General features: G+C 48.5%; 1 protein-coding gene across 1 annotated transcript in view; it reads right to left on the bottom strand.

Moving 5' to 3' along the window:
- Positions 1-22884, bottom strand: part of ADCY6 (adenylate cyclase 6) — a 48066-nt gene extending 25182 nt beyond the window's left edge. Inside the window, exons 1-9 of the mRNA XM_033138114.1 lie at positions 22761-22884; positions 20976-21807; positions 12946-13095; positions 12476-12597; positions 12065-12176; positions 11223-11350; positions 8246-8404; positions 5308-5449; positions 4423-4551 (exon numbers count right to left, since the gene is read on the bottom strand). Of these exons, the coding sequence (XP_032994005.1) occupies positions 4423-4551; positions 5308-5449; positions 8246-8404; positions 11223-11350; positions 12065-12176; positions 12476-12597; positions 12946-13095; positions 20976-21806 (1773 nt within the window). The 5' untranslated portion in view covers position 21807; positions 22761-22884. The remainder of the gene's footprint in view (positions 1-4422; positions 4552-5307; positions 5450-8245; positions 8405-11222; positions 11351-12064; positions 12177-12475; positions 12598-12945; positions 13096-20975; positions 21808-22760) is intronic.
- Between the last annotated feature and the right edge of the window lie 1779 nt (positions 22885-24663).

The following is a 24663-nucleotide window of genomic DNA, read 5'->3' as shown; positions in this document are numbered from 1 at the left end:
TGAATGTGTCCCTCAGCCCTAATGCTTCAAAATAATCCTCCTTGCTCCTGAAGCAAGCACTTTCTGTCCTGAGAGCTGTTGTATTTCTTAAAAAGTCTAAGAAACCCAAATCCTTCGGATTTATTTGGCAAAGCTCAGAAGGCCATGTACTCCCAAACGCCTTCAAAATCCGCATTGTGACTAGACATTTCTTCACCAGAGGCCAGACTTTTAAGAATCCATACTATGCCCCCACCCATTCAGTTTTCAGACAAAACGGTCGATTGTAATTCTCCAGTTGTAGAACGCTGCACTTTTTAGTCTGCCCCACCATCTGGGTCTCCAGACATTTTGGAAACCGTCCTGTTTCAGCCAACGTGGAGCCAGGGTGGGTGGGTTGGGGCGACACAGGCATGGCACCCGATTCCTGTCTGCTTACACAGTCCATCGGAAGCATGAAAGAGTTTCCTTCCCTCAGTCCCTTGTTGTGCCTCCCCCTGAGAGAGCTGGGCCCCGGGTATTCAGGAGCTGAGAAAGCCAATTTACTTTCTGGCATTTCTATCCTTCTGAGGAGCTCTCGGTTGTGTACACAGTTCTCCCCCCTATCCCACTGTATCCTCACAACAACCCTGTGAGGTAGTTGGGCTAAGAGAAGGTGACTGAGCCAAGGTCACCCCATGAACCTCCTGAGTGGGGATTTGAACTCTGGTCTCCCAGTCCCTAGTCCGACACTCTTAACTGTTACTCCATACTTTCTCTTTAGTCCCTTTATACATCTAGCCTGTCACTATCAACTCTGACAGTCTCTTTCCAAGGTCTTGGGCAGATAGAAGAAGAAGAAGAGTTTGGATTTGATATCCCGCTTTATCACTACCCTAAGGAGTCTCAAAGTGGCTAACACTCTCCTTTCCCTTCCTCCCCCACCACAAACACTCTGTGAAGTGAGTGGGGCTGAGAGACTTCAGAGAAGTGTGAATAGCCCAAGGTCACCCAGCAGCTGCATGTGGAGGAGCGGGGAATCGAACCCGGTTCACCAGATTACAAGCCCACCGCTCTTAACCACTACACCACACTGGCGTAGAGGTTTTCCTACTTGATCTGTTTAACTGGAGACACCAGGGGCTGATGCCAGGAACCATCTGCCTGCAGCATATATGCTCTACCAATGCTATCCTACTTTAACCCCAATTCCTTCCATTACTTTTTGTGCCTTCTTTTTTTAAAAAAGTTATTTTGTTCTCGTTTTTTGTAGGATATTTGACACCTCCTTTGTCCAATTAGCTTGTCTCTCAGGATGATTACCTCGAGGGAAAATAGGATGTGCTGACACAACACATCCGATCTCCCCTACCTGCATGGTATCAATAGATTTCCTTTTAACATTGGTCAGCTAGCCTCCAAAAGGTTGATAGGGTAAATAGCTGGATCTGTGCTGGTGGTGTAGTCAGTGGCGTAGCAAGCCTCTGCGCTGCTGGGGGGGGCGGCAGCGCAGAGGCACCCCCCTGGGGGAGGGGCATGGCGCGTGCGTCGTGACGTCATTGTGACGTCACGACGCACGTGGATGCAGAAAAGGGGGATTTCCCCCTTTCTGTGGCTTTTTTCGGCGGGGGATGGGCCAGCGAGGAGGGGGTGACAAGCGTGACACCCCCCTCGCTGGCCCGCCCCCCGCCGAAAAAAAACGGCGGAAGGGGGAAAAAGAGAAGCAGAGCAGCCGCTTGAATGTGCCTGCTCTGCTTCCTTTCCCCCCCCCCAGCAGTTTTTTTCGGCGGGGGGTGGGCCAGCGAGGAGGGGGTGTCATGCCAGCGTGACACCCCCTCCTCGCTGGCCCACCCCCCGCCGAAAAATAGCCGCTGGAAGGGGGAAAAGGCGACATGCCCCTGTTCAGGGCTCGCCCAGCGGGGTGGGAGGAGCCAGCCAAAGTGTCAACCCCACCTCCCCTGGAACTAGGGGCGCCCCCCGCCCCCCTTGCTATGCCCCTGGGTGTAGTCTACTTATCTGCCTCTCTGCTGTCCTCATGGAGGGTACTCCTAGACAGAAAGACAGCAGGCTTCATTCCACACACATATTCAAAAACACACATTGAGGAGATTCCCTATGCTTCTTCACGTCTGCTGCAGCACCCAAGCAGATTCTTGGACATCTGGTGTGCTGACATCTCATTTCAAAAACCAGCTCCTCTCCGAAGTTAAAAAACAGTGCTACTCAATATATCCATATGGATCTAGGCTTTTATTTATTAGAAAATTTATATCCTGCCTTTTTGAGCCAAAGCATCTACACAGTGGTTAACAATAAGAACCCGAATAAATATAACTGGAGGGGGGGGGGCGACTTAATGTTGTTGTTTTTTAAATAATAATCAAGAACTAATCAATCAATTTAGTTAGCAGCAATAAACAATGACCAAAAGCTAGCAGAAGGTGGGAGGATTCTCTCCCAACTTTGAGGGCACCCTGGGATGGCACAGCCTAGATCAATAACAGCAGCAAAAAATGAACAGAGATCAGGGAAAGCGTGGATATCCCTTGCGAGGGACTTCCAGAGTTTGGATTCCACCACCAAGGAGGTCCTACCCCAAGTAACTCTGCCCTCGATTTACTTCAAGTGGCAAAAGGGGTCAGGAAGAACAGAGCCTTCAAGGAAGTTCTTGTAACGCGGGTAGGTTCGCGCTGAGCTGGGAGGGAGGTAGAGGAGGACTTTCCACATTATATATATATATATATATTTAGCAGATTCAGCCCAAAGCCTCCAACTGGCCCATGCCACAAGGAAAGAGGAAAACAGCCTGCTTGTTGAGCATCAAATATATTATCTGTACATCACATAAAGGGTGGGGACATTATTTGCTTTCTCAGCTGCTGGGATCAGGAACAGCCTGGTTCTCGTGGATGCAATTTGCTGCAAGTGGGATAAAACTGTAACTCTGACATGTGACACGTTTGGTTTTATGGCTGGTAATCCAACTGCACTGGAAGCAACTTTATGGTTATGGCCTATGGCTACGCCCACCCTATCCCCACCCCCCCACCCCTCATTCTCCTTTGGCACAGGGCTCACTATTGTCTCCTTGGCACAAGTCAAGGTGCTGCTCTGACCTATAAACAGCCTCAATGCACAGAAGCCTCGGAGAAATCCTCTCCCTTAATTCCACATACTTTCTCCTTTGTTTGCTCCACCGCAAGTTGCAGAATCAAGCAAGGCGGATTTCTTCCCTGCGCCACCAAAGAGGGAAGTTACGGGTGGCTCCCTTCTCAAGCACCCTGAGGGTGTTTCAAGGCTTTCCCCATTTGGACTGGCATTCAAGAGCCCGCGTGAAGCAGCCCCAATGGCAGCGGAGACAGGCTCCGGATGCGGAGATTTCGCCACGCTCATTCTCCCCAGCCTCTCCGGCAAAAGGAGCTCATGTAAGCGGCGCTTGGAAAGATCCCCACCCAAAGCCCTTTCGCCAATCAATTTGGGCAAAGTAGATTAATGCTGGACTCAGTAAGAGACATCAGCTTCATCTGCACCAATAACGAGACCAGATCCTGCACGTGCTGCCATGTGACCAGCTTGCCACACAGTCAGAAAAGCCAGCACAGGCAAGGCTTTTGCCATGGTCATTATGGGTTGTAGCCAATGCTAGCCTGGCCCAGAGCAGACCCACTGAAATTAAGACGTGGCTTTATTGTTAGCAAAGAACTGGAAGACAGAAGTGATTCCGACAATTGAAGAATGGCAGTTGAAGATGATTTGAGTATATGGAGCTCGCAGAAATGACCGGGAAAATCCGTGACCAGAGGGATGATGCGGTGGAGAAGGATTGGAAGAAATTTAAGGACTATTTAAGAAATCATGTTAAAATAAAGATTTAAGAGGAGCAGACGGAAGTAAAAGGCAACAGCTACAATAACTTGGAATTAAAGGAATAGGTTTAAAACTACATTTTATAAGATAGAACTATGAGGTTTAAGGTTACTACAGATGTGATACAATGTACGCAGAAGGAGAGGGTGTGAGGAGGTCTTTAAGACAATGTAATGGGAAGATGTATTGGAATATGATAATGTATTGATGTTGTTGTTTTATTGTTTGTTTTGTGGTTGTTTTGTATTGTTTTGTATTTTATGTTTTTATTTTAGAAAATAAAAATGTTTTTTGGGGGGGGGAAATGAAATTAAGACGTGGCTTAATTTAGGTCCATGAATTTCAACAGGTCTACTCATAAGTTGGCTACAACCCTCTGTGCTTAAGCATTCGTGAGAGCAGGGCCCTGCGGGGGGCTTCCGTCTCTTTCTCTAAGGATAATAAATAGTGTAAAATGTACACAACAGACCATTTACCCACCCGGGACCTGCAAGCAGATGTGTAACATGGTCAAGGCCCGGTTGCTTTTTGCTCCAAGCCCCTCGGCTGGATGTGCGCTCAAAGCAAGCCCTCTCTCCGTCCCTCTCTGGCACTCACCATCTGTCGGAAGGCCTTGGAGTCCTTCGTCCGGGGGAAGGAGCGCTCAGGGACCCAGCGAGGCACCAGTCCTTCGGTAGAATTGGCCTGAGCCCTCTGCAGCTTGGCTAAGATGGCCTTCTCCTCTTTCTGTCGGGAGAGAAAAACAGGACATGGAGGTGCAAGCAAAGAAGCTGGGGGGGGGGCCATGGGGAGAGGGGGAAGGCCCTTTCCAATACCCTCCCCTGGAATAAATAAGCCTGCTCATCTTGGGCGGCCAGAGTTGCAGCTTCTACTGCTCCAGCTTCGGATAGCAGAACGCTCACCTTCCCCATGAACCATATCTACAGGGCCTAAGCAGTGCCCTGCTGGCTGGCAGGTACGATTTCTAACCCTCCACACCCTAGACCAGGGGTAGGCAACCTAAGGCCCGTGGGCCGGATGCGGACCAATTGCCTTCTCAATCCGGCCTGCGGGCGGTCCGGGAATCAGCGTGTTTTTACATGAGTAGAATGTGTCCTTTTATTTAAAATGCATCTCTGGGTTATTTGTGGGGCATAGGAATTTGTTCTCTCCCCCCCAATAAATATAGTCCAGTCCACCACATGGTCTGAGTGATGGTGGACTAGCCCACGGCTGAAAAAAACGGTTGCTGACCCCTGCCCTAGACACAAACATTTGCAGTCTAAAAGCAACAGGGAACATATCTCAGTACCAGGAAAAAGGTATATTCACATTTTGCTCCATAACTTTTTTTTCTAGAAGGGCAAGAGGCTTCCCTTTAAAATGACAGAGAAAACGGGGGCACCTGCCCAAGGGCCACGGCGGGAAAGCCTTTTGTGAACCCCGCAGAAGAGCAAATTACTGTGATATTCTTCCCCAGTCCCCAACCCCTCCAGGACTCACTCGTTTCTGGCTGCAGCCCACAATGAAGAAGGTGTCGATGTTGTGCTCCTTCAGGTAGGCGTTGCGCTCACCCCCGTGCCCCGGCTCCACTTCGTAGTCCTCGTTCAGGTACTGCAGCGTAGCTCGCGTAATGTGGATCCGCCTGTCACAGAACTTTTGTCACTCAGCCAAGTCATCTGGTGGAGCCCCCACCCCCCCCACTCCCTCTCCCTCTGAGCCACACCTACAACTGCCATTATTATGCACGAGAGGAAGAAGAAGAAATGTAAGTGGTTTGGTCTCTGCCCACGAAGCTGGAGAGCAAGAGGCTAGAATCATGGAACCATAGAACTGCAGAGTTGGAAGGGACCCAGAGAGTCATCTAGTCCAACCCCTTGCAATCAGGGTGGATAAAAATCAATGATTAAAAAATAAATAAATAAAATCGGGTTTTTTAAAATTTAAATCAGATTTCTTTTGATTTAAATCGGATTTTTTTATTTAAATCGGATTTTTTAAAATAAAATGCTTTTTGAGGAAAATATATTACCATCCAAAGGTTATTCAATCATGAAATAAAGATTAGTTTTTTTAATTATGTAGAATAAGGCTGTATATGTTTAATTTTTTTGGTAAATAAATTCCATTAATCCATTCACAATGTCATTTATGCTCTTCCAGAGGTTTTTGTAAAATTATTGGGCAGTTTCTCTGCCTACAAGATATTATCACAGATGCTTGGTTCACTTTTGCAGTTCTCAAAACTGAATTTGACTCAGCAGAGATGCCTCTTCTTCACAGCAAAAATGTTGTAACATGAACAGAGTTGAGAAAAAGACTTTAATCCTATTGTTCTACAAACCTATGAATACAGAATCAACCCCTTCAGTGTTAAGTTTCAAGAAGTTCAGTGAATAGAATAGAAACAATATTTTTCTGATAGTTTGTAGTGGAATGGATCTAATAAATCTATTTAAATTGTTATTATTAAGGTAATGATTATTTTTCTCCTTCCTAAGTACAACAGAAAAGTTGTCCAAATATGAATGATTAACCTATTAAACTGGGGATGATAAAAAAAAACTAATATGAAAAGTTGTTATTCTAAAAATCTTCATCTACTTGCCTATTAAAGTTATACCAGCAAGAATTAGTCTTTATGTAGAAAACTGTGATTTAAATCAAGCCTTACTGACTAGGGATTAAAATCGTGATTTAAATCAGTTTGATTTAAATCAAATCCACCCTGCTTGCAATGCAGGAATCTCAACTAGATCATACATGATAGATGGCCATCCAACCTCTGCTTTAAAACCTCCAATGAAGGAGAATCTCCCACCTCTCATGGGAGGTTCGATGGGCAATTGAACAGAAAGGGCAAGTAGGTGGGTAGTAAGATTAGAGGAGGACTGCAGGGAAGACAAAATTGGACTAAGCTGAATATCAGGGGAAAGCCTCAAAGGTGTGTCTTCAGGAACTAAGGCAGGAACAGGGAACAGCATGGCTGAAAAGCACAGAGACAGGACTGGGGGAGGCAATGACAGGTGGCTTTTCATGGGTTAAGAAGTGCAAGAAGGGGAGTTGAGAAGGGAGATAGTTGGGGTCAAGAGTGTTGAATGAAGGGACTAGAAGTGTGAAGAAGCTGCAGGTGGCAACTGGGAAAAGCCACTGGAGAAGCTTCAAGGGAAGAGATGGAAGCCTTCCCAGTCTTTGGTCACCTTCGCCACACCTGGCCCATGCAGTAGTGGAGAAACTCCAGTCCAGAGGCCCTCATTTGTGGCCTGCAAGGCCACTTCAAGCAATGGGGACAGGGCTTTGCAAGAGGGACAGGGATAAGCTGGTGGCAGTGACTTTGCCTGCAAGGGTTGACTTCAAACCATGAGGGCCAAACTGGGCCGCTTGCTATCAGTTACTTGTCAGGATGGTCCACCCCACCCACCTGTCAAGCTTGGCCTGCAAGCTTAGATCCAGTTCCACACTATTGAGTCAAGACCATGGCCACCAAAACTAGAGAGCTGGGTTTTGCTCATGCCACCAGCAAGCTGGAGTCCTGGCCAAACCAAGCTGCTTGTTTATGAGATCCAGCGCCGAGGGCCTTCTGGCGGTTCCCTCACTGCGAGAAGCAAAGCTACAGGGAACCAGGCTGAGGGCCTTCTCGGTAGTGGCGCCCGCCCTGTGGAACACCCTCCCAGCAGAGATCAAAGAGATAAATAACTATCTGACATTCAGGAAATACCTGAAGGCAGCCCTTTTCAGGGAAGTTTTTAACCTGTGATATTTTAATGTATTTTAATATCTGTTGGAGGCCGCCCAGAGTGGCTGGGGGGACCAGCCAGATGGACGGGGTACAAATAATAATAATAATAATAATAATAATAATAATAATAATAATAATAATAATAATAATAATAATGCAAAACAATGGGGCCTCTCCAGGCACAGAGGTGGGCAGAGCCATGTGGAGCTGGCTGAGGTGGTCAGACAACGTTGCCCCAGCAAAAATGCATCTTCGTGGCAGCGGGACAATGGCTGCTGTTTAAAAATAATCACATCTCTTGCCCCATTTTTTGGATAACAGCAACCCCCACTTCCAAGTATAGGGCAGTCCCTTTGGGACAGGGAAGGTGGCACCTATTGGACAGTGCTTGTGACACCAGCCAAGGGGGGAGCTCACAAATTCTCCTCCTGCCTACCCACAAATACATGTATACGCTGTTCACCTCCACATCCGTCTCAGGCAACAGAAGCAATCCTACAGTTCCAATTCCAGCCATCAACTCATTCCTCTTTATGGAGCCACCTCTTAGGAATTCCACCAACCCAACTTTCCCCTCCTTTTACTCCAAAGACAAGAGACTTTGTGGCTCTCCAGTCACAAGTTCCAGGACTCCCTACTGTTATCATGCCTGACCACTGGCCATTACTGCCCCTGCCTTTATTCAGGCCTATTCAGACTTACCCAGCTTTTCCACCAGCCTCCATGTGGTTGGCAAGGGTGACATCATTGGACCAGACATCAAACTGCCACTTGCGTAGCCCCAGCACTCCGCAATGTACACGCCCGCTGTGGATCCCGACACGCATGTTCACATTCACCCCCGTCACCTCACGCACCAGCCTGAAAAGCATGAGGAAAGGAAGTGTCAAAGCACCCCTCCCCCTCTTTATACACCCATGAATTCACTCGCGTGAAGTAAGAAACGCAGCCTGTGTCATGCTTACAGGGGAAGACTGATTATAATGCCGTCAACCAAGTGTCATATTGATGCAGGGTACAAGAAAACAGGTCACTGCCCTTAAGGGTGATGACTGATGTTAAAATGGGAAACGAAACTTCCTGCAAGCAAGTTGCCAGGGTGGGGATAGAAGTACGAGAACAAAATAATCTAAGATCAACAGACAAGTTTTGGCTATACAATATACGGAATATGCAGCATCAAGAACCTGTAGATTGTCAGCATATCCATACCAAAAGCATATCTTTAGACCCTTTTATCAGTGGTTTTGTGTTGGTCAAGTTACGATTTACCCGTGAAAAAGACTTTGTATGCTTCTTTTTATTTTTTGTGTTTTTGTTCAGATTAGTTTTTTTGTGGGGGGGGCAATGTGTCTACGGGACACGGGTGGCGCTGTGGTCTAAACCACAGAGCCTAGGGCTTGCCGATCAGAAGGTCGGCGGTTCGAATCCCCGCAGCGGGGTGAGCTCCCGTTGTTCGGTCCCAGCTCCTGCCAACCTAGCAGTTCGAAAGCACGTCAAAAGTGCAAGTAGATAAATAGGGACCGCTCCGGCTGGAAGGTAAACGGCGTTTCTGTGCGCTGCTCTGGTTTGCCAGAAGCGGCTTATCCATGCTGGCCACATGACCCAGAAAAACTGTCTGCGGACAAACGCCGGTTCCCTCGGCCAGTAAAGCAAGATGAGCGCCGCAACCCCAGTCGTCTGCGACGGTCAGGGGTACCTTTACCTTTAATGTGTCTACACATACATATAGCAACTACTGTACTTGGGACTGGAGTGAGCCCTCACAGAAGTGGGACATCATTATAAACCGCTGGGTTGTATTCAATGATGCCATTCTGCTCGTGCAACAGACTTCCTGCTCCAGAGGGTTGAGGGACCAAAAAGAATCTTGCTGCTTTGGCACCAGCTGCTGCATTTGGATGGTGCAGTGCGGGGCACAGAATACCGCCATCCATGACTTCAGAGTCAAGGACAAAGCTGGTGGCATTTCTGGCTTTTATCACGCACCTCTTCACCTCGCAGATGCTTCTGGCTTACAAAAAATGGGCCTACAGATAAAGCATTTCGATCCTCTGGAAGGGGCTCCAGTTTCACAGCTGTCCATCGATAACCCCACGGGGTTCTCCTTTCTCATTTCCTCCAGTGACACTGCACAAGCGCACAGGGCTTGGCACAGAGAACCGACACCCTGAGAGGACTTTGGCTTTTATGGGGGGCGGGGGTGTTGCAAAAAGGAAGTTTCTAGGCCATATGGCTGTAGAGATAATCCTGACATTACATAGGCAATGCCTGGTGAAGTATGGAGATTCTGAGGACGAGGAGGAGGCGTGTTGAGGAATGGTCAGGAAGCAAGGGCGGGACAAGGCACCTCCCTCCCTGCCCTACTGGCAGACAAACCAACACTAAGAACATTATGGGAGAACAACAGAAGTTTCCCCAGCAAGTATGATTTATTCAGTTCCACAATTTTGCATTTCTAGGAACTGAGATTAGATAGTTCTGCTTCATAGCCCTGGTGATGCTATCTCAAATAAGCTATTATCAAGTCAGGATCCAACTGAATGCTGCAAGTGTGAGAAAGATACTAAGGTTTTTTAAACCATTCAGTGATCTGTATAAATGGAGAAGTAACGAATTTGGCTTTCTGTACTGTGACCTGCGATAAAGAAGGATGTTGCCACCTGTATGTTGTGCGTCAAGCATAGGCGCAAACTGCCACAGCCATGGCTGGTGTATCTCACACACTGTAAGCTGATTCAGATATCCTGATAAAACAAGGCTTATCATGATGGGAACAGGCTGCACCTGTGAAGGTGACACAATCTCCATTCCTCCTCCAGAGTGGCCATGAGGGGGTGAGTGGAAGATTTTGCAAGCTTGTTATTAACCAGCTTGACATTCCATCCAAAAGTTATTAACAAGCTTGACATTCCATCCAAACTTGGCAATTAATTTTAACTAGAGTTTATTTGAAATAAACCAACTCTAAATCATGGGTTATGAAGTGGGCTTACTTCAAATAAACCACTGTTCAGATTAACCAGAGTTTATGATTTGGATATACAGTGGTGCCCCGCCAGACGAATGCCTCGCTAGACGAAAAACTCGCTAGACGAAGGCATTCGTCTAGCGGGAGGCTGCCCCGCAAGACGAAAAAGTCTATGGGGCTGCCTCGCAAGACGAATTTTTTTTCTTTTTTCTTTTCGTCTAGCGAAAGCCGCGGTTTACATTGCCGCTTCGCTAGACGAAAAACCCGCTAGACGAAAATACTCGCAGAACGAATTATTTTTCGTCTAGCGGGGCACCACTGTACTGATAAACTGCCATTAATCTGAACATTCCAGTCCATCATCCTGTCCACACTAGAGGTGGGGAGAGCACAAACACCCTAGGAAGCTAGCTGGTGCTTGTTCCCATCACGACAAACCACAGTTTACCGTACATCCAAACTAGGCCATTGTGCAATACGAAACAGCAAACACACGCACAATTTTCATCCTAGCTGATGAAAGTTTATGCCGTAACCAATGTATTCGTCTTTAAAAAGTGCCCCAAAGATTGCTGTGACAGGCTAAAAAGGTTCCCTCTCTGGAAACTGTCACAAGGAACACGTTACATGCATATGGCGAGGCACTGACTATCCCAAGGAACGCATGCAGCCCTTGCAGACCAAACTGCTTTCCCCTCTCACACTCACGAAATGGCCTCGATCATGTCAACGCCCATCTCCACGCAGCAATGGGCATGGTCCGCCCGTGGTTCTGGAAGTCCAGAGACACAGTAGTAGCAGTCCCCCAGGATCTTGATGCGGAGGCAATGATTCTCCTGCCAAAGGGAGGAGGAGGAAGTCAGAAAAACCACCACCGCAAACTCACAACATGCCCCTTCCAAGCACATCTCGCCTCAGTTCATTTTGAATTTTAAAATTTTATTGGAATTTTATTTACAACATAACACAAACCCCCCCACCCCACTCCCAATACACAAACCCACCCTCATTAAATGTGAACATAACATACAGTGAGCATAACAGTGTGGATATTTAAGTTATAATTAGAAAAATCTTAATAATTATTCATAAAGGAAACAGTTTATAAGAAGTAAATAAGGAGGCCAGATACAGGATAAAGGAAGTCTTTTATTTGGTGGTTTGTATTGTTGTATGTTATGATCTCAACTCAGTTCAATACCTCTGCTCCACAAAGAGACCCTCCAGCAGCCACAAACTGTACTTCTATAGGGGAAGTAAACTTATAAGAATAAACAGAGTTCTGTGGGATGTGCCCTAAAGGGTCTTGCTTTGTCCACCAACATAGGGAAGGAGGTGGTGCCAGAGCTGCACATTTATGGAGATTTCTTAACACGGCAACTGTGTTTGCTACAGGCACACCTGTAATAAGCACAAAGCTCAAGGGGGTGTGCATGCTTAAAACATGCAGACATTTGCAAGAACCCCGTCTGGGCCATATTCCTCCAGTGAGCACAGGCAGATCGCCCTCCCCACACAGGTCAGCTCTTCCACTGGCCGATCCCACTTACCGCAGCCAGCTTGTCAAAACGGGCAAAAAGCTCGTTCAGTGTCATGACCAGTTCCTGCGCTGTGCACTGGGACGCCAGGCTAGTGAAACCCTCAATGTCAGCGAACAGAATGCTGTTGGGGTGAGAAGAGACAGGAAATGAGCAGAGGAACCTTCAAGCAGTCTGGGGGGGGGGGTCTCTTTCTTACCTAGAAACCCAGAACCCAGCCAATATTTTCTCTCCTCGCACATCCAGCGACCCACCCGCTCACGTCTTGTCGAAAAGCAAGTGCCCTGCAGTTTTTAAGTTTTCCATGTTTACAGTAGAACGGCCTTTGCTTCACTGACGTCCTTGCCGCTCCTAGGCCTCGGTCAATCCCAGGCATGGTTGCATGCATACAAACACACACCCCGTTTCTCAATAGCTTGGTACCTGACATTGTCATGTTTCTGGATGTAGATCTTGTGGAACATCATGTCCTCCTTCTTGGTGTTGATGTCCTCCTTCATCTCCATGGCAACATGCTGGGGCAGCACGGATAGCAAGAGCCGCTCCTGCCCACCGCCCCAGAGAAAAAGCCCCATAAATACTCCCCTCAGGACAAGCATGTTGACACAACGCACCAAAGTTGTAGGCACCAGTTTCAGCCTTGTTACAGATAATCCTCCCTTCATCCTTCTCTTCCAACCTTAACATTCCTTCTGTCCCAATTCACAATCCCCCCCCCCAACATTGCCAGACTCTCAAAATTCTGGCGTCCTCTCGTCCCCAGGCAGCCTAATGCCAGCCAAACAAGATCAGGAACTGAACGGCAAAGCTGGCCCTTTAACTGGCAGCCCTGCCCACCGCAACTCCCGCTCTCAAGGCTGCAGCCCAACCCTGGCCCCACAATGGCTCCTCACCTGCTGGCGGTTTTCACGCTGCAGGTGTAGCCGCGCCTGAATGTAGCCCCGGGTCTCTTGAAAGGCCTGGCGCTGCGACACCTCAGCCGGGTAGTGGGTGCAGATGCCAATGACGTTGGTACACAGGAAGATCAAAATGTTGGCTCCAAGCTGCAAGCAAGAGAGGGAGCCAAGTTAAACGCATAGCCTACTGGAGCAGGGAAAGAAGCTACCTGCTACAAGCAGTTTTCTTTCCCAGCAAGCTTTCAGCAGGTAACCTAGACCTACTAAAAAACCCGTTCATCTTCAACTCTAGTTCCTGACGTTTGTGAGGTGGACCACCTTCCCTCCACCTGAGGGGCTGTTGCCCCTCTGCTCCCTTCCCTGAAGAATGAATTGGGAGCTTTCTGCAAGCCAAGGAGACCCTCTTGGCCCATAATGGAGTCTCGACCTCCATTGAATCCTAGAGTTGGAAGAGACCACAAGGGCCATCCAGTCCAACCCCCTGCCAAGCAGGAAACACCATCAAAGCATTCCTGACAGATGGCTATCAAGCCTCCGCTTAAAGACCTCCAAAGAAGGAGACTCCACCACACTCCTCGGCAGCAAATTCCACTGTCGGACAGCTCTCGCTGTCAGGAAGTTCTTCCTAGTGTTTAGGTGGAATCTTCTTTCTTGTAGTTTGAATCCATTGCCCCGTGTCAGCTTCTCTGGAGCAGCAGAAAACAACCTTTCACCCTCCTCTATATGACATCCTTTTATATATTTGAACATGGCTATCATTGCTGCCAGGATACAAAAGGGGTCCCAATATTGTGCCTCCGGGAGACAGAGGCTGGGAAGCGAAACAAGCAAAACACAGTTCCCTAAGGTTTAAGGCAGGGCTAGGGAGCCGAATCTGACCACTGGGCCAAACTCTTACAGCCCTCACAGGCAGTGCTTGTGCAGCACTTTGAAAGCAGCTTTTAGATATTAGACCATTGGGCTGACTGTCAGTTCCTAGAAGCCCATTTCAGAGCACCATCTTGTCCAGTGCTTTGCAGGCACCGTTGATCAGCTGACCAGCAATACCTGCTAATCCCCTTTTGGCGGAGCCAGGTGTTCACCTGCCTCACACCTGACAGGTGGCTGCCGCTGGGGGAGGTAAAATAGGCAGCACCAACACCCCCTTGGCCTTTCCACTCTGTTGCAGGAGAGCTGTGGGTGCCACATAGCCTGGCCTGCCTAAGCTGAGCCCACTCTTCTGTTGCCATAATCAAAGGAAGATTAATCTAACAGTCTGCTTGGTTTGTTATACGCAACAGGGAGGCACAGTCTTGTCTTTTGCCTCAGGCAATGACACATATTGGGCCTGCCCTGCCTCCCGGACTCACCTGCCGCTGAGCTAAGGTGCTGCAGAGAACTGATATGGTGCCGTGGATTAAAGGGTGAGATCCAGGCCAAAAGTTTGCCAGCTGAAATCTCACTTCAGCTCTTTAACTTGATATCATTTAATTTTAATGTTTTCTAGGTACTGCACAAATATTAATATTAAGAAAACACCCTAGCCTCTCCCCACCAGCTTACAGTCCAGCTGACATGATGGAGAAAGGGATTGGGAGGGAATGGGCAAACAAGCAGACAGAGGCACAGATTTATTCAGAAAAGTCGAGGGCATCGTCCATGGGCACATGATGCAGCCGCCATGTTGAAGCCAAGCAGGCCTGGGCAGGGCCTGGATGGGAGTGTGTTTTATTGTGTATTTTATGTTTTTCTAGAAACTTCCCAGAGTGGCTTGATCAACCCAGTCAGATGGGTGGATGATGATAATGATAATGATAATAATTATTAGCTCCACAGGCCACCCCCAGCTCTTCCAGTTAACAGATCTCTAGCTGGTCTTGGAATGGGGAAGGCCTAAGATTGGGTGACAGGGTTGGGAAAGACCTCAGCTTGAAACCTTTGTGCAATTGCTGCCATACCGAGTAGGTGGATGTCTGGCTAGAAAAAGAAATTGTTAGACTTGGTCTACGGCCGACGTCTATTCTCAGGGCGACAACCCCAATTAGAGACATTTCAACTGATTCATCAACTGAAACTCTTATTTGATTAACCTATTAATTAAGTTTGTGTGATCAATTATGTCTGCGTGCACGTTTGCAAACAGTGGCATTAAGGGGAGAAAACAATGTTTCTGAAGCAAGATGCATTTTTTCGGTAGATAACAAAGCAAGCTCTATTTTAGAAGAGGCATTTCCTTGAGTGTGCGCACATGGTTATGTGGACGGGAGAGACAATGACTCCTCTTTTACAAACATAAGAAACACAGAAAGCTGCCTTATAATAACAGGAAAGACTATTTATACATTGAGCCCAATAATGCCTACTCAGAGTGGCAGCATTTTTCCATGGAAAATGGAGATGCCAAAGATTAAACCTGGAACCTTCTGCATGCAAAGCCTTTGCACGCTCCTACCATCTATTGCACTTCCTACCTGCATTTTTTGGTAAGACGCTGCATTAATATACAATATGAAATATAAATTTAAAATCTGCTGCCTTGTTAAATCAGTGGCACTTTTGACTGCAAGCATGCATGCGCACGCACACACACACACACTGCACCTGCAGTTCCTTGGTCACTCTGGACTTTCTTTGTAGCTCATGCAACGTTTGTCACAGTGACAGGTACTCGGTATCCTTGTAAGCTTCCTGGGCAGCTTGGGTGAATTCGTTCTCACTCTATTGCAGTCAATAGGCAACACCAATCTGTAATCCCATCTCTTGCGGGGGCCCAACTAGTGCCAGCGCCTTCTGTCAAGAGTTTGGGTGTAACCTTTGACGCCTCTCTTTCCATGGAGGCACAGGTTGCAGCCACAGCAAAGGTGGCATTCTTCCATCTCCGCCGTGTTAAGCAGTTGGCCCCCTACCTCTCTCGCCCTGATCTGGCCACAGTGATCCATGCGACGGTCACCTCCAGACTTGACTATTGTAACTCGCTCTACGCGGGGCTGCCCCTAAAGCTGACCCAGAAACTCCAGCGGGTGCAGAATGCCGCGGCGAGGCTCCTCACCGGGTCTTTGCCACGGGACCACATTCATCCAGTGCTTTACCAGCTGCACTGGCTCCCGGTGGAGTACAGGGTCAGGTTTAAGGTGCTGGTTTTGACCTTTAAAGCCCTATGCGGCTTAGGACCCTCGTACCTTGGTCTACGGCCGACGTCTACCTTAAGGTCCTCAAATAATAATCTTTTGGAGGTCCCGAGCAACAAAGATGCTAGGTTGGCCTCAACCAGAGCCAGGGCCTTTTCAGTATTGGCCCCGATTTGGTGGAACGGTTTATCACAAGAGACCAGGGCCCTGCGGGATTTGGCATCTTTCCGCAGGGCCTGCAAGACGGAGCTGTTCCACCTGGCCTTTGGGGTGGTTTCTATTTGATATTTATGCTTCATTCTTTTATTGGTGGGTTATTTGAAAATGAGACAGCAGTTTTAATATTGAATTTTTAAATTTGTATTTTAATCTGTTATTTTAAATAGATTGTGTTGTTTTTTTTTGCTGTGATTTTAATTAGTGTTAGCCGCCCTGAGCCCGGTTTTTGGCTGGGAAGGGCGGGGTATAAATAAAATTATTATTATTATTATTATTATTATTATTATTATTATTATTATTATTATTATTAATCTGCCCTAAGCCATTGAGATAGCATGGGGGGGGGAGTCTAAATAATTTCTATGTAAATAACACACAAGCTAAGGCTTCTTCCCTGGTCACCTAATAGTGCCATGATAACTGGAAACACATCTGCTTGGGGGGGGGGGGTCAGCTGTGGGAGGAGGCAGGTGAAACCTCCACTCTATAAATGCTGGAACGCTCACAGGTAAAAGGTGTGCTTATTACTGCAGGGCACTGATGGTAGGTTCTAGGGATGCTGTCAGCATGATGAGAGTCTTGGAGCACAAATGTCCACAGCGGGCTCTTTCCCACAATGCCACTGATGGCTCTGATCTCATCTCAGCAAGGTCAATCAAACCTCAAGGACAGCCTCTCCCCATATGAATTGACCCGGACCCTGCGATCATCACCTGTGCCTCCTCCGTGAGAGGTCTGGAGGGCAGCAACACAAGAACAGGCCTTTTCTGCTGTGGCCCCTCGCCTGAGAAATGCTCTCCCCAGGGAGGCTTGCCTAGCACCTTGGCTGCCTTGTTGTTGGTTTTTTTCCTGTATTTTTGTTGGAATCCACCCAGAGTGGCTGGGCCAACCCGGTCAGATGTGTGTGGTATAAGAAATGTATTAGTATTAATCTTTAGGCACTGTCAAAGCATTTATCCCAGGCTTTTAGCGCTGTGGGTTAAACCACAGAGTCTAGGGCTTGCTGATCAGAAGGTCGGCGGTTCGAATCCCTGCCACGGGGTGAGCTCCCGTTGCTCAGTCCCAGCTCCTGTCCACCTAGCAGTTCGAAAGCACGTCAAAGTGCAAGTAGATAAATAGGGACCGCTCCAGCGGGAAGGTAAACAGCGTTTCCGTGCGCTGCTCTGGTTCGCCAGAAGCGGCTTTGTCATGCTGGCCACATGACCCGGAAGCTGTCTGCGGACAAACGCCGGCTCCCTTGGCCTATAAAGCAAGATGAGCGCCGCAACCCCAGAGTCGGACACGACTGGACCTGAGGGTCAGGGGTCCCTTTACCTTTAGGCGAATATTCTGTATATTCTGGCGTATAAGACTACTTTTTAATCCAGGAAAATCTTCTCAAAAGTCGGGGGTCGTCTTATACGCCGGGTGGAGAATCTGCGGTCAAGTATATCTCAAACTCTATATTTTAACCGGAAAAGTTGGGGGTCGTCTTATACGCCCAGTCGTCTTATACGCCGGAAAATACGGTAAACAATCTATGGGCTTTTAAACTGTGGGGGGAGCATTGTATTTTTGTGTTTTTATATTGTAAACTTTGGTTTCTGATCTTTGTATGAAGGGTGGTATGGACATGTAATTAATAATAATAATAAATTCTGACCAGAGTTTTGAAAAGTAGCAAAAATGATTGCCCACTAGAATGTCACCAAGTTATGGCAGACAGTGACTGGGCCACTTATAGACACCTCCAGACCGCTGACTCCAAGCTACCGGTAACTCCCCAATTGCTGCTGCCAGCACTGGATAGTTCAGGGTTAACTCTAATTTAGTTTACGAGTTGAAGATACAGCAATAATTCCAAGCATCATAGGGGAGCTATTTGTGTGTGTGTGTGTGTGTGTGTGTGTTTGTGTGTGTGTGTTTTAAAAAACAACAACAGAAATCCACAGCAACCCAAAGCTTTAAAGTAGCTATTTCTTTCCTCCTGAACAGAAAAGGCTGATGTGAGCAGCTATACCCTTGATCCTTTTTTGGAAAGGAGCACTGGAAGGCTGAACCGAGGAGGAAGGGGAACGAACCAAATGGAGGCGTGGATGAAACCCAAGCAGGCAGTGAGGGTTACACTAACAGCAGAAGCAGCTGCAAACTGACCACCACATTTGCCTCTCCGTCGCCAGCGGCAGCGATCATCAATCTGATAACTTTGCAGATGCATATTCTTCTAGTTATTCCCAGAAGTGAAACGCTGAGAAAGTTGGGCTAACCAAGGCTAACAGACAATGTAAGAAGAACAGGAGAGATCTGGGGGGGCTGTGGGTGGGGGAGAAACAGCCAGTGAACTTGCGGATTTGAGTGTTTTTAAGACCCGTTTCTAAAAACATGCCAATAAAGGGGCACAGATATAAATCACCGAGGGAGTCTGCAAGCTGCCAGATCATTATTCTATGTAGGCCACCCTCTTGTGGCCTCTTTCCCTTCCTCCCATTTTCTCCCTCTCCACACACAAACATCACACATTTAGAATTATGCCTCATTTCCACTGTAGTGTTCAACACCACAATTTTAATGATCCGTGTTTAAAAAGGTGTATTACGTAGTAGTTCAAAAACCTAATTGCAGTGCAATTATGTAAGTTTTACACACGCTGAATTTGACGGATTTCAAAAGAATAAAAATACAAAAGAAACGGGTAAATTATGCTGCTCCTTCCTAGGGCCAAAGAAACAGAAGCACAAAAAGAGGTGATGGAACTGACTATTAACATTATGGTTAGCTGAACTTCTGCATTCACCAGCTGAATAAATGTGGACATTTAAATTACACCTTTGCCTTCATCTCTGCAGCAAACAGAGCATCAGGAAAGTGAATTCAAGGCTTGCAATGTAAGCATATAAAAACAGCTTTATCCAGCCCCATGTCCACCAGATGTTTTAAAACTACAGCTCCCACAAGCCCCAACCAGCATGACCAATAGCAAGGGATGACGGCAATCTACAACATCTGGAAGGTACCAAGTTAGCGAAGGCCGATAAAACAAGGTCACCATAAATCTGGATGCTACACAGCACTGACTCTGTAGCGCTAATGATACAGTGATGACAGCAGGTAGAGATGTCTAGGAGTAATGTGTAGATATGGTTCTCTGCGTAGTGCAGACCATAATTAGGGCATCACTCTCTAAGGTACAAAACAGGTAAGACTTTGTCTTTCATGGCACTGATTTATAATATGCAACTGCTGGACAGCAGAGAACTCTTTCTCATACAAATTGTTCTAATTCACTTTCAAATGCCTGGTTTCCCAATGCATCCATAGAAAAGGGGCAACCAAAATTATAATATTATATAATTTATAATTTATACCCCGCCCATCTGGCTGGGTTTCCCCAGCCACTCTGGGCGGCTTCCAACCAAATATTAAAAAACAACACAGCATCAAACATTAAAAACTTCCCTAAACAGGGAAACATTATCAAGAGCTGAAGCAACTCCTGTATGAGAAAAGGGAACAGCATGCCTGACTTGTCAGCTTAGGGCAGGCTAGATCACTGGCTCCCCCAAAGAAGAACTTTGGCTCCCCTTAAAAAAAGCTCATTTTTTTCGCCCTGCATCCCCCCAAAAAACAGGGCTTTCCTCCTCCCCAAAAAAGCTCAACAACTTTGACCCAAAAGGGGGTAGATCACTGCCAGTTTTTAACTCTGTAAGTAGATCACAGTCTCTTGGGAGTTGGCCACCCCTGGTTTAGGGGATTAAAAAAAAAGGCAAGTAAGACCAGGGAAGGGCAAGAAGAGACCACCAGACAGTTATATAAAATTATTTAGGTGGGGAGAAAGAGGGCAGGGGTTTCTCTCATTGTCCTCGAGCCACGAAGTCATCCAATGGATGTTGGGAGGTTCAGGACAGACCAGGCAGAAACCTTCTTCACCCAGCGATATTTAAGCTGTGGAATTTGCCGTCACGGCTGTGGCCACCAACCTGGATAGCTTTGAAAGGGGGTTAGACAAACTCATGATGGAAAAAGGGGCTACTGGTCATGCGGCAACAAGAGGCAGGATGCTGAGGAGGCCAAGCGGGCAGCTTAAAACTGGCCAAAAATATTCAACCATCCCACCACAAGGAACGTTCCTGTGTTAAGTAGAGGATCCTGTGGACGTGCCATCAGATTCTGTGCTGGCAAAAAGATGTTCAGTGCTAGTTCTGTCCAAACAAGATTCCCAGGCATTGCTCTGTCACCACCAAGCAATGAAAAGCGGGCAAGGACCAAACAGATACATGGCAGCAGCAAAACGAAGTTTTCACACACAAGGCTTTAGCGCCGAAAGCCGAGTTTACCGTGTTATTTGGGGAACTCAGGAAACGAAATATCCCAATCACCCACTTCCAGAAACTGGGCCGATCCCACAGCATGGGGAGGAGCCACAGGCAGGCTCCTCCCATACTACCCAAAGCTTCTCCTACCAGCTTAGGAAGGGGCCAAAGATTCATGGTTCCCACGCAGCTCAACGAGAGAAGTTTGCTGCAGGCCACTTGACTGCAGGCCCCAACAAAAGCCTGAAGCAATTACCATACGAGTCCCCGACTTGGCAGCCTTTTCGTTTCACACCCAAGGCCTTTGCCCAATTAGTGTACGGTTTCAAGTGTGCCTTTCCTCACCGCTTCCAAGGCTTTTCTTTGTCCCCAAGGGACTCATTAACCTCCGCCCTCACTCCTTCCCCCTTACCTGCTTCCAAAGGAAGGAGTCCGCCCTGTTCTGGTGCCAGGAGATTACCAGGTGCAGCACAGAGAGCAAGGCCCCTGCCAGGACCGCCGCCCGCATGCGGACAGGCAGGAGGGTGTAGATGATGTAGATGAAGAAGACGCTCCACCAGACGCCCTCGGAGGCACTGCGTGGCGAGACCAGGAGAGTGCCCAGAGCCTGCACCCCGCACAGCGCTCCAATGACCAGGTAGCTCACGGCCCACATGCAGTCCTGGTGGAAGCCAGTCCGGTTGCAGAGGACCATGAGCGAGAGGAACAGGGCGGCCGCCACGGCCAGGGCAGCGGCATAGGGCACGCGGGGTGTGCCAGGCACGCAGTGGAACAGCAGCATGATCCCGCAAGCCAGCACCAAGACTCCCATGAGCACCGTCAACGAACTCTGGTTCATCTGGAAGAAGTAGCGCTGGTAGAGCCGCTCCAGCTTGGCCGAACGGAAGCGCTTGGAGCGGAACACTTGCAGCAGGCGCCGGCCGCAGTCGCTGGCCGAGAGCCCCTTGGTCTCTCCATCCCCGTCCTCGAAGCCCAGGTCCACGGCTTTGAGTCCCAGGTCCCCAGTGCCAGGCGGCGGAGGTGGCGGCGGCGGCGGCGGCTTCTTGCCATAGTGGTCCTCCTGCCATGAACAGTTCAGGCCCAGCCCCCCGCTGCCTCCGCGCTCCAGCTCCGGGTCCTGCAGGCAACTCATGTAGCGTGGGCCACAGAGCGCCGGGCGGTGGCGCTTGGGCCCATTGCGCTCCCCCCAAGCAGTCTTCCGCTCGTCCACTTTGGGCACCAGGATGCCGCTAAACCAGGACATACTGTGGGGGGAGGGGGAAAGGGCATGAGAAATAAGAACAAGCAGAGCAAGGGAGGGAGTCAACTGGGCTTGCCTCTCTGAGAGGACCAACCCCACGTCGTTCCCCAAGCAGCCCAGTAAGGGCAGCAGTTCCTGTGGTCCAGTGCCAAGGGCCTTCTGGCGGTCCCCTCACTACAAGAAGCCAAGTTACAGGGAACCAGGCAGAGGGCCTTCTCGGTAGTGGCACCTGCCCTGTGGAACGCCCTCCCACCAGATGTCAAAGAAACAACTACCAGACTTTTAGAAGACATCTGAAGGCAGCCCTGTTTAAGGAGGCTTTTAATGTTTAATAGATTATTGCATTTTAATGTTCTGTTGGAAGCCACCCAGAGTGGCTGGGGAAACCCAGCCAGATGGGTGGGGTATAAATAATAAGTTGTTGTTGTTGTTGTTGTTGTTGTTGTGGGTCCCTACAACCTAGGAGGAGGTGCTTTCTTTCCTTGCAGGACACAAAGCAAGGACAAGGGAAGAATGAAATTCTGGTCATTAGTAGACCACTGGCAAGGAGGGCTCCACCAGTTCCTGGGCAAAGCTATTCCCCTCTACAGAGGGCTGGACCACAGAGGCAAAGCACACAGGGCACTGGGACGTCTCCAGTTTAGGTAACAAGGATGGAGGCCACCAAATAGGATCCTCTTCAAGCAGGGCAGCCAGATCAGCGCCAGGGGGCGAGGCAAGGCTTGCGTGGCGAGATACATAAACCAGAGGTGCCTAACGTAGAGAGGTGGGACAGGGGAAGCAGAGCATCCACATTCTGGATTCAGGAAAAGAGTATCTGGAGAGCCTGCAGAGGGAGGGTTCAGATTTATTAGGGGTCGGTGCTTCAGCCCCCACCCCCGAATATAATTCTGCAGAGGCATCAGGAATGCCAATGGCTCAGAGGCTGCCCTCCCTCGCCTTGGGGAGATTCAATACCTGGAAGGCCGCTGGGAACTGGACACGAGGAGGCGACATGGATCCCCGTAGGGAAGGCAAACAAGCAGCAGTCTCTTATTTCCTCTTCAGCGCTGAGCGGCAACCTGTTCAAAGAAAAGAAAGCAGTCAGACTTGCTGTACATCCTCGATGCTCTTCCAAGGCTGAAGCCCCCACTGCATCCCGTTCTCCTGCTCTCTGGAACTTGAGGCTGGATATTTCTCTACTTGCAAACCTGTGGTCACCTTCACACATTCTCTTTCCACCTCAAGTTCTATTACAGACACTTCCCCTGAGATGCAACTAGATTCCCACCAGGGTATGACGCCCCCTTCCCCCCCCCCCAAGCATACTGCATGCTGAGTGACGCAAAGAGGATATCTGTCCCTTATTCCCCTTCCAACAAGGATGACAGTGTGAGTGCGATGCTCTAACTAACAGCACACAAACACAAGTAAATACATTAACTGCTTTGAGTCAAAAGGACAGCTCAAACAAGTCGCTTTGTAACCTCAGACTGCGTGGCACTGACAAAGGGAGACTTGCAGGTACTTTGGTCACTGAGCCATCTGCTGCTGGTACTGAGAATCAGAAATATCTGCATGGTTTTTTTTTTCTTCCCCCAGACCTGCACAAAAAGCAGCTAACAAGAGTCTCTGGAGCGGCTTGCTTCAATTTAGCATCCCCAGTGCAGCAAAGTGGAGGACAGGCAGCAACAGTTGTCCTTCCAAGGTCAGCTCCAACAAAAGAACAATGATCAATATGCTAATCTCAATTTCCTTCTTTAAAAAAAGCCAGCTCCTAACATTCCAACCCACTTGAGGACTAAGGGGGGGGGGACTCAAAAGGAAGGTGTTACGTGGATGAGGAGGGGTTTGTTGCAGAAGGGAAAACCTGCTTGAGAGCCAGTGTGGTGTAGTGGTTAAGAGCGGCAGACTCATAATCTGGGGAACCGGGTTCGCTTCCCCGCTCCTCCACATATAGCTGCTGGGTGACCTTGGGCTAGTCACACTTCTCTGAAGTCTCTCAGCCCCACTCACCTCACAGAGTGTTTGTTGTGGGGGAGGAAGGGAAAGGAGAATGTTAGCTGCTTTGAGACTCCTTCAGGTAGTGATAAAGCGGGATATCAAATCCAAACTCTTCTTCTTCTTCTTCTTAATCCCCAAGATCAAGAAAGGGAGCAGGGAATGGGATCAGCCCCACCCCAACAGTGCACTTGCACACTTTCCCTACTTTCCCACAGGAGAGAGGACAGCTGTCAGTAATTCCTCCAGAGAGAAAGTGAAAGTGCTGGACCTGGAGAACTAGTGGCTGCCTGAAGCAAAATCTCCCTGTGCATTGCTCTCACCAACATAGATCCCATGGCGAGGGGGTACTATACACACAGGCCCCCTCTCTATACACATCCTGCCCATTGCAACAATAAGGGGGTTGTTAGCATTGATCAAGGCCTTACACTACAGAATGCTGCTGGAGGGGGTCGGGTGGAGCTAGGCCAGCCTCCCTGTTTAACTGGCGGCAGGTTGAGAAGGCATGTCGGTGGCAAGGCGACTGTGCCCTGCCCCCCCCCCTCCCCTGAAGCGGGAAGAGTCTTTAGCGAGTGTCAGCCTGGCAGCGAAACCTGGTTCCTAACATTTCATCCCACTCTTAAGAGTGACCAAGAAACAAAGAGTCAAAGGTGGATTTATGCAGATGAAGGGACTGAATTATTCAGAGACATCTCAAGGCAACACGCCACACTCCTTGGCTGTCACTAGAGGCAAAGGGGAGAGGACACAGAGAGCGTTCACACGCACAGCAAGCAACCCACCGACCTCCACCAAAGCTCTTGCAAAACACACTGCCCATCAAAATGGTATCTCTGCGCAGCGAATACACACACAGACACACAAGCGTATGCATACA

Source organism: Lacerta agilis, chromosome 2 (genome assembly GCF_009819535.1).
Source record: "Lacerta agilis isolate rLacAgi1 chromosome 2, rLacAgi1.pri, whole genome shotgun sequence".
NCBI classification, from domain to species: Eukaryota; Metazoa; Chordata; class Lepidosauria; order Squamata; family Lacertidae; genus Lacerta; species Lacerta agilis.
Note: the sequence above shows the minus strand (reverse complement) of the source record. Positions and strands in the feature narration are given on the sequence as shown.